At 38.2% G+C, this 19,087-nt stretch overlaps 1 protein-coding gene across 3 annotated transcripts in view; it reads right to left on the reverse strand.

Moving 5' to 3' along the window:
• The window catches only part of GON4L (gon-4 like), a 94,822-nt gene that overhangs the window by 64,125 nt on the left and 11,610 nt on the right, over window positions 1–19,087 (reverse strand). For 2 of the 3 annotated variants that reach the window (XM_049880711.1, XM_049880713.1), the window contains exon 3: window positions 2,833–3,024. The exons of the other annotated variant lie outside the window; for it this stretch is intronic. In XM_049880711.1, the coding sequence (XP_049736668.1) occupies window positions 2,833–3,024 (192 nt within the window). The remainder of the gene's footprint in view (window positions 1–2,832; window positions 3,025–19,087) is intronic. 3 annotated transcript variants of the gene reach the window in all.

Here is a 19,087-nt window from a genome sequence, read left to right on the forward strand (position 1 = left end):
AAACATACAGAAGAAATCAATACAGACAACAGCAAAAGTTAGTGAAACAGAAAATTAGAGAAATCAATGAAGTCAAAAGCTTGTCATTTGAAAAAAACAGTAATTTTGAAAAACCTCTAGACAGAATGATCAAGAGAAAAACAGCGATGACACAAATTATAAGTACTAGGAGTAAAAGAGGAGACAGCATTACAGATCCTACAGACATTAAATTCAACAACTTGGGTAAAATGGACAAATACCCTGAAAGACATAAATTGCCCAAGATTGCCCAAGAAATAGGTAACTGAATAGCCCTATATGTATTAGAAAAATTGAATTCATAGCTAAAAATCTTTTTACAAAAAAAAATTCCATACCCAGATGACTTTACTGGTGCATTCTATAAAGCACTTAAGGAAGAAATAATACCAATTGACACACTCCCAACTCATTGTATGAGATCAGCATTACCCTAATACCAAAACCAGACAAATACAAGACAGGAAAACTACAGCCCACAGACGCCAAAAATCTTAACAAAATATTAACAAATCAAATCTAGCAATACATAAAAATGGTAAATATCATGACCAAAAAGAATGATTTATCCCAGAAATGCAAAATTGATTCCAAATTTAAAATCAATGTAATACGACATGTCAACAGACTAAAAACAAAAATAAACAATAAAATTATTATCTCAATAGATGCAGAAAAAGCACTTCACAAAATCCAACATCAATTCCTTAAAAAAAAAAAAAACAGGAATAGTAGAGATCATGGTCACTCTGATAAAAGATATCTATGAAAAATCTACACCTTAATAGTGCAAGACTGCATTCCGCATAAAAGCAGGAACAAAGATGACCATTCTCACCAATTCTCTTCAACATTGTACTGAAGGTCCTAGTCAGTATAATAAAGCAAGAAAAGATAAATAAAAGGCATACAGACAGCAAGGAAGAAAAAACTTATTTACAGATGACATAATCATCTATGTAGATAATGGATAAACAAATTGTGGTATAGCTCTGCAATGAAATACTATCCTGCAATAAAAAGGAATAAACATGGATAGATTTCAAAAGCGTTACATTACGTAAAAGAAACCAGAAGTGAAAAGCTGTACGACTCCATGTACTGTATGACTCCATATATGTAACATTATGGAAAAGGCAAAACTATAGGGACAGAAATTAGATCAGCGGTTGCCAAGAGTACAGGAAAGAGGGGTGCAAGGGCATGAGGGAACTTCTGGGTGACAGAAACATTCCATATCTTCATTGTGGTGGTAGTTACACAACTACATACATTTTTCAAAACTCACTGGATAAATTTTATTGTATGTAAAATATCTCAATAAACTTGACATTAAAAAAAAAATCAGTGTAACATCACATTAACAGGAGAAACGAGAAAAACCACAGGATCATCTTAAAAGAAAAGACAACCTGACAAAATTTAATATATGATAAAACTCTCGGAAAACTAGGAAAAAGAAACTGCCTTAATCTGATAAAACGTATCTATAAAAACCATTTGTCAAATTTTAGAAAGAAGTCTCTGTCATGGATTGAATTATGTCCCCCCAAAAATACGGGTATTAATTTGGTTAAGCCATGATTTCCAATATTCTGTGGCTGTCCTCCATTTTGTGACTGTAATTTTATGTTAAAGAGGATTAGGGTCGGATTGTAACACCCTTACCAGGTCAAATCCCTGATTCAGCGTAAAGGGAGTTTCCCTGGGATGTGGCCTACACCACCTTTTCTCTCTCAAGAGATAAAAGTAAAGAGAAGTAAGCAGAGTGGGGGACCTCATACCACCAAGAAAGCAGAGCATATCCTTTGGGCCCAGGGTCCCTGTGCAGATAAGCTCCTAGTCTAGGGGAAAAGTGATGAGAAGGTCAACCAACAGAGAAAGCCTTCCCCTGGAGCCAACACCCTGAATTTGGACTTTTAGCCTACTAGACTGTAAGAAAATAAACTTCTCTTTGTTAAAGCCATTCACTTGTGGTATTTCTGTTACAGCAGCACTAGATAACTAAGACAGTCTCTATGTACTTTTCTGTATGTGTTGTATTTCACAACAAAAAAAAATAACTTTTAATTTTAAGGAGGCCTAACCCTATGACCTAGCAATGTCACCCCAAAAAATTAAGTACATATGTTCACCAAAAGATACAGCAAACTGTTCACAGCAGCACCATTCAGAGTAGCTTACAACTGGAAACTACCAAAATGCCCTTCAAGAGCTGAATGAATAAAGAAAATGCAGACTATTTAAACAATAGAATACTACTCAGGAATGAGTACAAACAATCTACAACTACATGCAATATGGATAAACTGTATAAAAATAATATTGAGTGAAAAAAGCAAGTTACAGAAAGTACATACATGATTCCATTCAAATAAAATACAAATCGGGTGAACCAATCTATGCTGCTAAACCAAACCACTGCCATCAAGTCAATTCCAACTTATGGTGACCCTACAGGACAGAGTAGAACTGCCCCACAGGGTTTCTACGGAGTAGCTGGTGGGTTCAAACTGCTGACATTTTGGGGAACAGCTGAGCCCTTAACCACTGTACCACCAGGTCTCCTCCATGCTGCTGGCAGTCAGGATAGTGATTAGCCATTGGTGGGTATAGGTAATAACTGAAAGGAAATGTAAGAGTAACTTCTAGGGTACTGGAATGCTCTGTTTCTTGATCTGTTGGTACATAAATGTACTCAATTTATGAAAATTCAATGAACTGTACACTTAGAATATGTACAGTTTTCTATATATTCTACTTCAATGAAAGCTATTTAAGAATTAAAAAAAAAATAAAAAGAAAGCCTACCCATTGGAATGAAGAGTCCACCATCCTCCATCTCTTCCTCAGCCTGGTGAGCTAGAGTCCTGGGTGGCTTTTCTTGAGAAGAGGCACAGACTCCTGGCTGGGATGATTTCCTAGGCTGGGTCCCTGGTTTTGCAAGGTGGCTGCCTAGTGGCAGTGAAGGTATCTCCCCTCCAGAATGCATCTGAGGTTTTCCTGAAAGAATGACAAATATTGCTCCACACTTTGCCCATTCAACCACACTGTTGTAGAAATCAGCACCTTGTTAAAAAGTCCTTTTTAGTAAGAAAGCTTCATGAACTTCATAGGGTTGCTATGAGTCAGAATTGACTCGACAGCAATGGTTTTTTTGTTTTTTTTGTTTTGTTTTGTTTAATACAGGCATTCCCCTCTATTAAAAACAGTATTCTTCCCTGATCTCAATACATACTATACAGCCATAGTAATCAAAACAGCCTGGTACTGGTTCAATGATAGACACGTAGACCAGTGGAATAGAGTCGAGAACTCAGAAATAAGTCTATCCATCTATGGGCAACTGATTTTATACAGGGGGTCAATGTCCATTCAATGGGAAAGAAACAGTCTCTTTAACAAATACTGCTGGCAAAATTGGAAATTCACATGCAGAAAAATGAAACAAGGCCCATACCTCACACCATACACAAAAACTAACGCAAAATAGATCAAAGACCTAAATGTTAAAGCTAAAACTATAAAGTTCTTAAAAGAAAACATAAGGACAAAACTATGGGACCTAATTATTTTTTAATAAATTACCAAACACAACTAATAATGCACGAACAGTAGAAGTCAAATTAGGATAACTGGAACCTCATAAAAATTAAACACTTATGCACATCAAGGGACTTTATCAAAAGAGTAATAAGAGAATCTACAGGCTGGGAAAAAATCTTTGGGAAAGACATATCTGATAAGGGTCTCATCTCTAAAATACATAGAAAACACAACAACTCAACAACAAAAACACAAACAACCCAATTAAAAACCGGGCAAATGACATGAACAGACACTTCACCAAAGTGGACATTTCAGTGGCCAACAAACAAATGAAAAGATGCTCATAATCATTAGCTATTAGAGATGGAAATAAAAACTACACTGAGATGCCATTTCATCCCTGCAAAATTGAGACTGATTAAAAATAAACAGAAAACAAACGATGGTGAGGATGTGGTGAGATTGAAATACTTACCCACTGATGGTGGGGTTGTAAAATGGTACAACCACTATGGAAAACAGTACAACACTTTCTCTTAAAATTAGAAATAGAACTACCTTATGATCCAGCAATCTACTGCTAGGTATATACCCTAGAGATCTAACACTAAAGACAAAACCAGACATATGCACAACTATGTTCACTGCAGCACTATTCACAACAGCAAAAGGATGGAAACAACCTAAGGGCCCATCAACAGATGAATGGATAAATAAAATGTGGTACAGACATACAATGGAATACTATGCAGCAATAAAGGATAATGATGAGTTCTCAAATATATTATAACATGGATGACACTGGAGGGCATTATGCTAAATGAAATAAGTCAATCACAAAAGGGCAAATACTAGATGATCTCATAAAAAGACAAGAATAGGTATACATACTGAAACCAATGCTCACTGATAGTTGTTACCAAGAATAGGTCGGGGGAGAGATCGTTCTTTGGATAGTAGACACTTGTTATTTTGGAAGATAGGAAATATAACACCAAAGGTGGGTGAATGCACAGCTTGATCAGGTAAATGATGTCATTAACAAGTACACAAGAAAAAATGACATTTTTGGTAAATGCTAGGATATATAAAACTGTGAAACAACAACTTAATAATACATATTTAAGTATGTATTCATACAAGTACACAGGTATGCCTATGTGTGTTATGGGGAGCATATATAGATACATCTATACTGTTGTTGTTATGTACCACTGAGTTTCAATTCACAGCAACCCTATAGGATAGAGCAGAAATGCCCCATAGGGCTTCCAAGGAGCAGCCGGTGGATTTGAACTGCCAATTTTTGCTTAGCAGCCAAGCTCTTAACCACTATGCCACCGAGGCTCCAGATATGTCTATATGAAGATGTATATATATATGTAAGTGTATGCATCCACATATATTCATATATACAATAAAGTACACAGGGGGCACAAACACGGATACTTATTAAACACCTTGCAGAGCTGGTTTACGGGGTCTGAGGCTTAGGAACATAGTCTCACGGGATAATTCAGTCAACTCGCATAATATAGTACGTAAAGTTTATGTTCGACATCCTAATGGGTGAGTAGCGTCTGGGATCTTAAAAGCTTGCGAGCAACCAACTAAGATACGACTATTGGTCTCTATGTATCCAGAGTAAAAGGAAACCAAAGGCTCGGGGAAGAAAGTACTTCACAAGGTTAAAAGTCTACACAAACTATGATCTCATCCACCCTGAGACCAGAAAAACTAGATGGTGCCCAGCTACCACTAACAACCTTTCAGATCAGGAACACAATGGATGGATCCTGAGAAAATGGGAAAAAATGTAGAACAGAACTCAAATTCTTAAAAAGTTCAGACTTACTGGACTAGTTGAGACTGGAAGACTCCCTAAGACTATCACCCTGAGATATTTCAATCCTGATGCTGAATTCTTCTTCATATAGTCCACCTTCTCGTATTATTTGCTCAGCATAAAACCTGAGTAGGTATGGTGAAAGGATACAGCTCTGACATACACCTTTTCTGATTTTAAGCCAAGAAGAATCCCTTTGTTCTGTTTGAACAATTGCATCTTGGTCTATGTACAAGTTGTACATGAGCACAATTAAATGCTCTGGAATTCACATGCTTCACAATGTTATTCATAATTCATTATGATACAGTCAAATGCCTTTGCAGAGTTAATAAAACTAAAGCGAACATCTTTCTTTCTGGTATTGTCTGCTTTCAGCCAAGATCCATCTGACATCAGCAATGATATTCCCTGTTCCACGTCCTCTTCTGAATCTGGCTTGAATTTCTGGCAGTTCTGTGTCAATGTACTGCTGCAACTGTAAATTATCTTTGGAAGAATTTTACTTGCATGTTATATTAATGATATTGTCAGATAATTTCTGCATGTTATGGATTGAACTGTATCCCCCTAAAATGTGTGTCAACTTGGCTAGGCCATGATTCCCAGTATTGTGTGAATGTTTACCATTTTGTGATCTTATGTGATTATCCTACGTGCTATAAATCCTAACCTCTATGATGTTAAAGAGGCAGAATTAGACAGTTACGTTAATGAGGCAGGATGTAATCTACAGAATCAGTTTGTATCTTGAGTCGATTAATTTCTTTTGAGATATAAAAGGGAGAATCAACCAGAGAGGAGAGGGACCTCTTACCACCAAGAGAGAAGCACTGGAAACACACTCTGTCCCTTGGACCAGGAGTCCCTGCGCTGAGAAGCCCCTAGACCAGGGGAAGATTGATGACAAGGATCTTCCCCCAGAACAGAGAGGGAAAGCCTTCCCTGTGCTGGCACCCTGAATTTGGACTGCTAGCCTCCCAGATTGTGAGAGAATACATTTCTGTTTGTAAAAGCCATCCACTTGTGGTATTTCTGTTATAGCTGCACTAGTTAACTAGACACCACATCTCATCAGCTCACCTTTCTTTGGAATGGACACAATTATGAATCTCTTCCAGTCAGTTGGTCAGGTAGCCGTCTTCCAAATTTCTTGGCATAGTCAAGTGAACGTTTCCAGATCTGCTTCCATTTGTTGAAGCATCTCAATTGGTATTCCATCAATTCCTGGCACCTTGTTTTTCATCAATGCCTTCAGTGCAGCTTGGACTTCTTCCTTCAGTACCATCAGTCCTTGATCATATGCTACTTCCTGAAATGGTTGAATGACGACTGATTCTTTTTGGTACACTGACTGTGTATTCCACCTACTTTTGATGTTTCCTGAGTCACTCAATTTTCTGCCCACAGAATTCTTCAATATTGCAACTCAAGGCTTGAAATTTTTCTTGGAAGTTGTCAAAAATGAAAGGGAATGCTTGAAGATCAATATTTCAGGCTGAAATGGACTGTTACTGGCCATTTTGAATCAGACAATCATATAGTCTACTATGCCAGGAATGACAAATTGAAGAGAAACAGGTTGTATTTGTTGCCCCCCAAAAATTCTGATATCTATCCTGAAGGAAGGAAACCCTGGTGGCATAGTGGTTAAGTGCTACAGCTGCTAACCAAAGAGTCGGCAGTTCAAATCTGCCAGGTGCTCCTTGGAAACTCTATGGGGCAGTTCTACTCTGTCCTATAGGGTCGCTATGAGTCGGAATAGACTCAACAGCACTGGGTTTGGGTTTTTGGATCCTGAAAGACTATGCTATCAGTAACAGGATAATATCCATACATCTATAAGGAAGACCAGTTTATACAACTATTATTCATACTTACACACAACCCACTAATGCCAAAGATGAAGAAATTGAAGATTTTTACCAACTTCTGCAGTCTGAAATTGATCACACACGCAATCGAGATGCACTGATAAATATTAGTGATTGGGATGCAAAAGTTAGAAACAAAAAGGATAGATTCTTAGTTATCTAGTACTGCTGTAACAGAAATACCATAAGTGGATCGCTTTAACAAAGAGAAATTTATTTCCTCACAGTAAAGTAGGCTAAAAGTTCAAATTCAAGGCGTCAGCTCCAGGAGAAGGCTTTCTCTCTCTTGTCAGCTCTGGAAGAAGGTCTTTGTCCTCAATCTTCCCATGGTCGAGGAGCTTCTCAGGTAGAGGGACCCAGGGTCCAAAGGCCACGCTCTGCTCCTGGTGCTGCTTTCTTGGTGGTATGAGGTCCCCAACTCTCTGCTTGCTTCCCTTTCCTTTTATCTCTTGAGAGATAAAAGGTGGTGCAGGCCACACCCCAGGGAAACTCCCTTTACGTTGGATCAGGAAGGTGACCTGAATAAGGGTGTTGTTACAATCCCACCCTCATCCCTCCTAACATAATATTTCAATCAAAAAATGGAGGAAAAAGAAAAAAAAAAAATGGAGGAAAACCACACAATACCGGGAATCACTGCCTAACCAAATGGACACATATTTTGGGGGGGATACAACTCAATCCATGAAAGATAGGCAATTGGAATAAATGGCCTTGGTGATAGAAATGACACTAGAGACTACAAGATAGAATTCTGCAAGACCACAGACTCATTCATTGGAAGTACCTTTTTTCTACAATATAAACAACGACTATACATGGAGATCTCATAGAATGAAATACAGAGGAATCAAACAGACTACGACTGTGGAAAAAAAATATAGAGCAGCTCAGTGCTGTCAGAAGAAGGCCAGGGGCCGACTGCGGAACAGACCATCAGTTGCTCATATGAACTTCAAGTTGAAGCTGAAGTAAATTAAAACAAGTCCACCAGAGCCAAAGTACGAGCTTGAATATATCCTACCTGAATTTCGAAACCATCTCAAAAACAGACTTGATGCACTAAACACTAATCACGAAAGACCAGAAGAGTTGTGGGATGACATCAAGGACATCACACATGAACAAAGCAAAAGGTCATTAAAGACAGGAAAGAAAGAAAAAACCAAAATGGATGTCAGAAGAGACTCTGAAAGTTGTTCTTTATCATATAATAGCCAAAGCAAATGGAAGAAATGATAAAGTAAAAGAACTGAACAGAAGATTTCAAAGGGCTGCTCGAGAAGACAAAGTACTATAATGAAATGTACAAAGACCTGGAGTTAGAAAACCAAAACGGAAGAAGAACATACCCGGCATTTCTCAAGCTGAAAGAACTGAAGAAAAAATTCAAGCCTCTAAGCAAGTAGTCGTTATGAGTCAGAATCAACTCGATGGCAACGGATTTAAGCAAGTAGTACCCTTCAAAATACTTAATTTCATTTTGGAAGGTAGGGTTTTTCTACTGGTACTTCTATTACCTAAGCCACACCTGGAACTACTCTTTAAGAAGTGTCCCTATAAGCAGTTTATCAGCTGCACAACAAAATCATCTTTCGTACTTTATAGAGAGAAAATGTTCCTTTTCTCTGCAACTTTTTTTCCTTTGACCATATCATATTGCTTCTCAATTCAATTCCCCTTCCTAAGAAGCCCTTAAAACCCCACCCTTTCTTCCCTCTACGGGTATGCTAGATGCTGAAAGACTGCCTCAGGTTAAAAAAAGCAGGATAAGAGATATAGAGGAGGGAAACCCTTAATTCAAGGCATATCTGTAACTTGTTTACTACCAGCCTAAAAACTTTGATAACAAGAAAGTAATTAGCTGAGAACTATACAAATCAGCTAATTGTAAACTGCAATCTGCCTATGCTAATCACTTTTAGAAGGCAAAGAAGAAAAAAAGGACAAGCAGAAATTAGAATATATAAATAATACAACTTAAAAAGAACAAATAAAATTCTATTAGAATAAATACCATTACAGGGAAGGATATAAATCACTAGCACCTGCACTCTAGGAATCTGATTTAACAGTACATATCAATTAAAACAAAATGCCAATATTTCAATAAAACGCAGATGTCATGGACTGAATTGTGTCCTCCAAAAATATGTGTCAACTTCCTTAGGCCATAATTCCCAGTATTGTGTGGTTGTCCTCCGTTTTGTGGTTCTGATTTTATGTTAAAGAGGATTAGGGTGGGATTGTAACACCCATACTAAAGTTATATCCCTGATCCAATGTAAAGGAAGTTTCCCTGGGGTGTGGCCTGCATCCCCTTTTATCTTACAAGAGATCAAAGGAAAGGGAAGGGATCAGAGAGTGGGGGACCTCATACTATCAAGAAAGCAGTGCCAGGAGCAGAACTCATCCTTTGGACCTGTTGTTCCTGTGCAGAGAAGCTCCTAGTCCAGCAGAAGATTGATGACAAGGACCTTCCTCCAAAGCCAACAGAGAGAGAAATCCTTCCCATCGAGCTGACACCTTGAATTTGGACTTCTAGGCTACTTTACTGTGAGGTAAATAAACTTCTCTTGGTTAAAGCCATCCACTTGTGGTATTTGTTATACAGTACTTGATGACTAAGACACCAGATGTCTTTTTTGTATTTTTTTCAATTTTTCTACAATGACTATATGTGGCTTTCAAAATCAGAAAACTAAAATGTTACTTAAAAGAATGCAAAACAACAAAAAAGAATATGCACCAAATTTTAGTAGTTATTACTCTGAGTATAGGCAGTCTCCAGGTTGCAAACAAGATCCATTCCTGACTGTGTCTTTAAAAATTTGTAGGTAAGTCAAAACAGGTGCATACGGTTCTCATTTAGCCTTACATTAGTGCAAGCAAAGACTCAAAGCCTTTTCAATGATTTAAAAGCTGCAAGTGTACCAAGTGAAGGTGACTGTGATTAATTTGCTTAGAAAAGGGGGTCTGTTAAACTGTTTCAAAGTGAGAACAAATTTACGTAACATTAAAGGGTACATAAAATCAAAAGAAAACAAAGCCTCAGCAAATACAAAATCAACAACAATGAAAAACATGAAAAGAAAATACATAAAGAAAAACAACTCAGAATAAGAAACTTAGGCAGAGCAAAGAAACTGCCAACAACACAAAAAGAAAATATCAAAATGACAGCACTAAACTCATACCTATCAATAATTACACTGAATGTAAATGGACTAAATGCACCATTAAAGAGACAGAGAATGGCAGAATGGATTAAAAAACACAATCCGTCTACATGCTGCCTACAAGAGACACACCTTAGACTCAAAGGCACAAACTAAAACTCAAAAGAGTGGAAAAAACTGTATCAAGCAAACAACAATCAAAAAAGAGCAGGAGTAAACACTATGGAGTACAGTTCTACTCTGACGTGCATGGGGTTGCCATAAGTCAAAAACAACTCCATGGAAAGTGGTTTAGTTTTTACTGTGGTTACATACGAAAATGTTCTTATTTGTAAGAAATACACAGTAAAGTATTGGAGATGATAGGGTAACAGGCTGGCAATTTACTCTTAACTAGTTTATAAAAAAGTTATTTGAACATATTTATAAGTTAATGATTGTTTCAACATAAAAATTTATTTAAAAAAGCTATTTTCAAAGATGAATTCTTAAAAAATAAAAAAACACTACTAATAAGAAAAAAAAAAGAGCAGGAGTAGCAATATTAACCTCAGACAAAATAGACTTTAAAGAAAAATCTACCACAAAGGATAAGGAAGGACACTATATAATGATTAAAGGGACAACATACCAAGAAGATATACCCACATTAAATATTTATGCACCCAATGACAGGGCTGCAAGATACATAAAACAAATTCTATCAGCATTGAAAAGTGAGATGGACAGCTCCACAATAATAGTAGGAGACTTCAACACACCACTTTCAGTGAAGGAGAACACCCAGAATGAAGCTCAGTAAAGACACAGAAGATCTAAATGCCACAATCAACCAACTTGATCTCAGAGACATATACAAAACACTCCACCCAACAGCAGCCAAGTACACCTTCTTTTCCAACACGTGGAACAGTCTCCAGAACAGACCATGTATTAGGCCACAAGGCAAGCCTTAAGCAAATATAAAACACTGAGATGTTACAAGGCATCTTTTCTGACCATAAAGTCAAAAATGTAGAAATCAATAACAGAAAAGCAAGGAAAAAAAATAAAATACACGGAAAATGAACACATTCCTCAAAAACTACTAGGTTACACACGAAATCAAGGACAGAATAAAGAAATTCACAAATGAGAATGAAAACACACCCTATCAGAACCTTTGGGACACAGCGAAAACTGTGCTCCGAGGTCAATTTATAACAATAAATGTACAGATCCAAAAACAAGAAAGGGCCAAAATCAAAACCTTAACCCTACAACTCAAACAAATAGAAAGACAGCAGCAGAAGAAGCCCATGGGCACCAGAAGAAAGGAAATAATAAAACTCAGAGCAGAGAAAAATAAAATAGAGAATAGAAAAGCAACTGAAAGAATTAACAAGACCAAAAGCTGGTTCTTTGAAAAGATCAACAAAATCAATAAATGACTGGCCAGACTGACAAAAGAAAAACAGAAGAGGGAGCAAACAGCCCGAATAAAAAATGAGCCGGGGAGATGGGGCCAAGATGGCAGAACAGACGCTTCCAGTGAGCACTCTTACAACAAACACACGAAAAAAAAAGGGAAACGAGTATATTTATGACAAGCTAGGGGCCCTGAACATCAAAGGCAAGGTTAGAAAATGAACTGAGGGGCAGGTGGAGGAAGAGATGGTTCAGAAACGGAGAGGAGTTACCAGACCTGAATGGCCAGGAGCCCTCAGGCACCATTCCCAGGAGCAGCTGCGGAGGACTGGTACTAGCCTTCAGCCACAGTTTCCTTAGGGAGAAGCAGCCAGCCACACAGCCTACTCACACCTCCGGAATCAGAGACGAGCAGAGCTCTCGGCAAAAGCTAAGTACTTGAATATATTTAACCCCGCCCCCCCCACCTCCAAGCAGGCTACAGCGGCTGTTGATTTCCCTGGGTCTGAGATAGGCCCTGCTGAGCATCCAGAGCCATCCTCCAGGTCCTAGAAAGGAATAAATTCGCAACAGGGGGAAAGACAATTTCCCAGCTCCACTAACCGGGGGAGCTCAAGACAGAAGAGGCTCCTGTCCAGGCATAAACATTCCATGGACTTTGAGTACCTTTCCCCCCTGCATGGACCTGTGTGGATCTATTTCAGGAGAACACACCCTTGTTGGCAGACTGCAACTGTTTCAGCTGTGTGGTGGAGAAGTGGGTGTTTGATGTTTGACAGGGCTTAGTCTATTAAACAGGGTCCTCACCTACCCACATCAGGGGCCTAAGGACTGGCAGCTTCACTCAGGTCACCCAGCTATCCACGACAGGGGAAAAGGATAACTGGTACCTCCCAGTCCTCACAACCAAAAACACTGGATGCCCATGGTCCATCTGCAGAACCCACCCACCTGTACACTCTAGGGAACAGGGACGTGCTTTCCTCAGAGACACTGTGGGGGGGCTTCTCAGCCCCCGGCCCTGTTCAGAGTGTGAACCCCTGCTGCAATCAGATACCGATACCTACACCAACCACCCCTGCCCCTGTAAGACTGTAGGACAGAGCCTGTACCACACACTTGATGATCGCCTACCTGGACACCTGACCTGAATTCATACAAGAAAAGTGAATGGACTCCTAGGCTAATATACCTGATAACATCTCTAGACATCTGGGTACAGGACATCAGAGCTCCAAAGGCGAAAATAATCCAGCTCACTCAAGCAACCCATCTGGACATACCAAAACAAAGCAAGAAACTACATTACAGTAAGCAAACACAAAATAAACTAATGCAATAACTTATAGATGGCTCAGAGACAACAGTCAATATAAAGTCATATAAAGTAACAGACCATGATCACCTCAACAAGCTCTCAAAACACAGAATCAAGGGATCTTCTAGATGAAAGTGCCTTCCTGGAATTACTGGAGACAGAATGCAAAAGGTTAATATACAGAACCCTTCAAGACATCAGGAAGGAAATCAGGCAATACGCAGAACAATCCAAGAACACACAGACAAAGCAGTTGAAGAAATTAAGAAGGTTATTCAGGAACATAATGAAAAACTTAATAAGCTGGAAAAATCCACAGACAGACAACAATCAGAAATTCAGAAGACCAAGAAATACAGAATTGGACAAGTCAATAGAAAGAGCAGTAGAATTGAGTAAGTGGAAGGCAGAATTTCTGAACTTGAAGATAAAGCACTTGGCACCAATATGTTTGAAGAAAAATCAGATAAAAGAATTTAAAAAAATGAAGAAAACTTCAGAATCATATGGGACTCTATCAAGAGCAATAACCTACGAGTGACTGGAGTACCAGAACAGGGAGGGATAAGAAAATACAAAGAGAATTGTTGAAGATTTGTTGGCAGAAAACTTCCCTGATACCATGAAAGATGAGAAGATATCTATCCAAGATGCTCATCAAACTCCACATAAGGTAGATTTAAAAAGAAAGTCATCAAAACATATTATAATCAAAATTGCCAAAACCAAAGAAAAAAAGAGAATTTTAAGAGCAGCTAGAGATAAAAGAAAAGTCACCTACAAAGGAGAGTCAGTAAGAATAAATTCGGACTACTCGGCAGAAACCATGAAGGCAAGAAGGCAATGGGATGACATATATAGAAAATTGAAGGAAAAAAACTGCCAGCCAAGAGTCATATATCCAGGAAAACTGTCTCTCAAATATGAAGGTGAAATTAGGACATTTCCAGATAAACAGGGATAAGTAATAAGGTAACCACAAAGGAGACAAACTGTCCTGTGCCTCAAAATAAAATACATGAAAAAAACAGAGACTCAGCAGGAACAAAATCAACAACAATGAATATGAGGAAAAGACAATATATAAACTACTCAGCACAAAAAATTAAGTGGGAAAAAGAAACTGTCAACAACACACAAAAAAAGACATCAAAATGAAAGCACTAAATTCATACCTATCCATAATTACCCTGAATGTAAATGGACCAAATGTACCAATAAAGAGACAGAGAGTGGCAAAATGAATTTAAAAACACGAACTGTCTATATGCTGCCTACCGGAGACACACCTTAGACTTAGAGACACAAACAAACTAAAACTCAAAAGGATGGAAAAAAATATACCAACCAAACAACAATCAAAAAAGAGCAGAAGTGACAATGTTAACTTCTGACAAAACAGACTTCAAAGTTAAATCCACCATAAAGGATAAGGAAGGACACTATAAAATGATTGAAGGGACAATATACCAGGAGAATATAACCTTATTAAATATTTATGCACCCAGTGACAGGGCTCCAAGATACATAAAACAAACCCTAAAAGCACTGAAAGGTGAGACAGACAGCTCCACAATAACAGTAGGAGACTTCAACACATCACTTTCGGTGAAGGACAGGACATCAAGAAAGAAGTTTAATAAACACACGGAAAACCTAAATGCCACAATCAACCAACTCGACCTCACAGACATATACAGAACATTCCACCCAACAGCACATGGAACATTCTCTAGAATAGACCACATATTAGGCCATATAGCAAGCCTTAGCAGAATTCAAAACACTGAAATATTACAAACCATCTTCTCTGACCATAAGTCCATAAAAGTAGAAATCAATAACAGAAAAAGCAGGGAAAAGAAATCAAACACTTGGAAACTGAACAATACCCTGCAAAAAAAGACTGGATTATAGAAGACATTAAGGATGGAAAAAGGAAATTCATAGAATCCAATGAGAATGAAAACACTTCCTATCAGAACCTTTGGGACACAACGAAAGCAGTGCTCAGAGGTGAATTTATTTCAAGAAATGCACACATACCAAAAGAAGAAAGGGTCAGAATCAAAGAATTATCCCTAAAACCTGAACAAATAGACAGAGAGCAACAAAAGAAACCCTCAGGCACTCAATGAAAACAAATAATACAAACTAGAGAATTAAATGAAATAGAAAACAAAAAACAACTGAAGGAGTTAACAAGACCAAAAGCTGGTTCTTTGAAAAAAAATCAACAAAATTGATAAACTATTGGCCAAACTGACAAAAGAAAAACAGGAGAGGAAGCAAATAACCTGAATAAGAAATGAGATGGGCAATACTACAACAGACCCAAATGAAATTAAAAGAATCATATCAGATTACTATGAAAAACTGTACTCTAACAAATTTGAAAACCTAGAACAAATGGATGAATTCCTAGAAATACATTACCTACCTAAACTAACACAAACAGAGTTAGAACAACTAAATAGGCCCATAACAAAAGAAGAGATTAAAAATGTACTTAAAAAGCTCCGAACAAAAAAAGACCCCTGGCCCTGACGGCTTCACTGCAGAGTTCTACCAAAATTTCAGAGAAGAGTTAACATCACTACTACTAAGGGTATTTCAGAGCATAGAAAAGAACGGAATACTCCCAAACTCATTCTATGAAGCCAGCATATCCCTGATACCAAAATCAAGTACAGACACCACAAAAAAAGAAAATTCCAGACCTATATCCCTCATAAACTTAGATGCTAAAATCCACAACAAAATTCTAACCAATAGAATTCAGCAACATATCAGAAAAATAATACACCATGACCAAGTGGGATTCATACCAGGTATGCAGGGACAGTTCAACTTAATGTAATCCATTATACAAATAAAACAAAAGACAAAAATCACATGATTTTATCAATTGATGCAGAAAAGGCATTTGACAAAGTCCAACACCCTTTCATGATAAAAACTCTCAGCAAAATAGGAATAGAAGGAAAATTACTCAACATCATAAAGGGCATTTATACAAAGCCAATAGCCAACATCATCCCAAAGGGAGAGAGCGGGAAACCATTCCCCTTGAGATCAGGAGCAGACAAGGATGTACTTTATCACCACTCTTATTCAACATTGTGCTGGAAGTCCTAGCCAGAGCAATTAGGCTAGATAAAGAAATAAAGGGCAGCAGATTGGCAAGGAAGAAGTAAAAGTATCTCTATTTGCAGACGACATGATCTTACACACAGAAAACCCTAAGGAATCCTCAAGAAAACAACTGAAACTAATAGAACAGATCAGCAGACTATCAGGATGCAAGATAAACATACAAAAAGCAGTTGGATTCGTCTACCCAAACAAAAAGAACATCCAAGAGGAAAGCACCAAACCAATACACTAGCCCCCAAGAAGATAAAATACTTGGGAATAAATCTTACCAGAGATGTAAAAGACTTATATAAAGAAAACGACAAAACACTTCTGCAAGGAACCAAAAGAAACCTACATAAGTAGAAAAACATACCTTGCTCATGGATAGGAAGACTTAACATTGTAAAAATGTCTATTCTGCCAAAAGCGATCTATAGATTTCATGCAATTCCTATCCAAATTCCAATGACATTTTTTAATGAGATGGAGAAACAAATCACCAACTTCAAATGGAAGGGAAAGAGGCCCTGGGTAAGTAAAGCATTACTGAAAAGAACAAAGTAGGAGGCCTCACTCTACCTGATTTCAGAACCTACTACATCGCCGCAGTAGTCAAAACAGCCTGGTACTGGTACAACAACAGATACATAGACCAATGGAACAGAACTGAGAATCAAGACATAAATCCATCCACATACGAGCAGTTCATATTTGACAAAGGCCCCAAAACAGTTAAATGGGGAAACGACAGTCTTTTAAACAAATGGTGCTAGCATAACTGGCTATCCACCTGCAAAGAAATGAAACAAGATCCATACCTCACACCATGCACAAAAACCAACTCAAAATGGATCAAAGACCTAAATATAAAACCTACAAAGATAAAGATCATGGAAGAAAAAATAGGGACAACATTAGGAGCCCTAATACATGGCATAAACAGTATACAAAACATTACTAACAATGCAGAAGAAAAACTAGATAACTGGGAGCTCCAAAAAATCAAACACCTATGCTCATCCAAAGACTTTACCAAAAGAGTAAAAAGATTACCTACAGACTGGGAAAAAGTTCTTAGCTATGACATTTCTGATCAGCGTCTGATCTCCAAAATCTACATGATACTGCAAAAATTCAACTACAAAAAACAAATAACCCAATTAACAAATGGGCAAAGGATATGAACAGACACTTCACTAAAGACGACATTCAGGTAGCTAACAGATACAGGAGGAAATGCTCACAATCATTACCCATTAGAGAAAAGTAAATTAAAACTACAATGAGATTCCATCTCAGTCCAACAAGGCTGGCATTAATCCAGAAAACACAAAACATTAAATGGTGGAGAGGTTATGGAGAGATAGAACACTTATGCACTGGTGGTGGGAATGTAAAATCGTACAACCACTTTGGAAATCGATTTGGCACGTCCTTAAAAAGCTAGAAATAGAACTACTATATGACCCAGCAATCCCACTCCTCGGAATATGTCCTAGAGAAATAAGAGCCTTTACATGAACAGATATACGCACACCCATGTTTACTGCAGTATTCTTTACAATAGCAAAAAGATAGAAGCAACCAAGATGCCCATCAATGGATGAATGGATAAATTATGGTATATTCACACAATGGAATACTACGCATTGATAAAGAACAGTGATGAATCTGTGAAACATTTCATAACATGGAGGAACCTGGAAGGCATTATGCTGAGTGAAATTAGTCAGCTGCAAAAGGACATATATTGTATAAGACCACTATTATAAGATCTTGAGAAATAGTTTAAACTGAGAAGAAAACATTCTTTTGTGGTTACGGGAGGCAGGGGGAGGGGGAGATGGTGGGAGAGGGGTATTTACTAATTAGATAGTACATAAGAACTACTTTACATGAAGGGAAGGACAACACTCAATACAGGGGAGGTCATCTCAACTGGACTAAACCAAAAGCAAAGACGTTTCCTGAATAAACTGAATGCTTCTAAGGTCAGCGAAGCAGGGGCAGGGGTTTGGGGACCATGGTTTCAAGGGACATCTAAGTCAACTGGCATAATAAAATCTATTAAGAAAACATTCTGCATCCCACTTTGGAGAGCAGCGTCTGGGGTCTTAAACGCCAGCAAGCAGCCATCTAAGATGGATCAATTGCTCCCAACCCACCTGGAGCAAAGGGGAATGAAGAACATCAAGGACACAATATAATTACGAGCCCAAGAGACAGAACGGGGCACATAAACCAGAGACTACATCAGCCTGAGACCAGAAAAACTAGATGGTGCCCAGCTACAACCAATGACAGCCCTGACAGGGAACACAACAGAGATCCTCTGAGGGAGCAGGAGAGCAGTGGGATGCAGACCCCAAATTCTCGTAAAAAGACCAGACTTAATGGTCTGACTGAGAATAGAAGGACCTGGTGGTCATGGCCCCCAGACCTTCTGTTAGCCCAGGACAGGAACCATTCCCAGAGCCAACTCTCCAGACAGGGATTAGACTGGACAATGGGATAGAAAAAGATGCTGGCGAAGAATGAGCTTCTTGCAACAAGTAGACACTTGAGACTATGCTGGCATCTCCTATCTCAAGGGGAGATGAGAGGGAAGAGGGAGTTAAAAGCTAGTGGAATGGGCACGAAAACAGAGTGGAAGGAAGGACCGGGCTGTCTCAATAGAGGGAGAGCAATTAGGAGTATATAGCAAGGTGTATACAAATTTTTATATGAGAGACTGACTTGATTTGTAAACTTTCAC

The sequence above is a fragment of the Elephas maximus genome, chromosome 3 (assembly GCF_024166365.1).
Source record: "Elephas maximus indicus isolate mEleMax1 chromosome 3, mEleMax1 primary haplotype, whole genome shotgun sequence".
NCBI classification, from domain to species: domain Eukaryota; kingdom Metazoa; phylum Chordata; class Mammalia; order Proboscidea; family Elephantidae; genus Elephas; species Elephas maximus.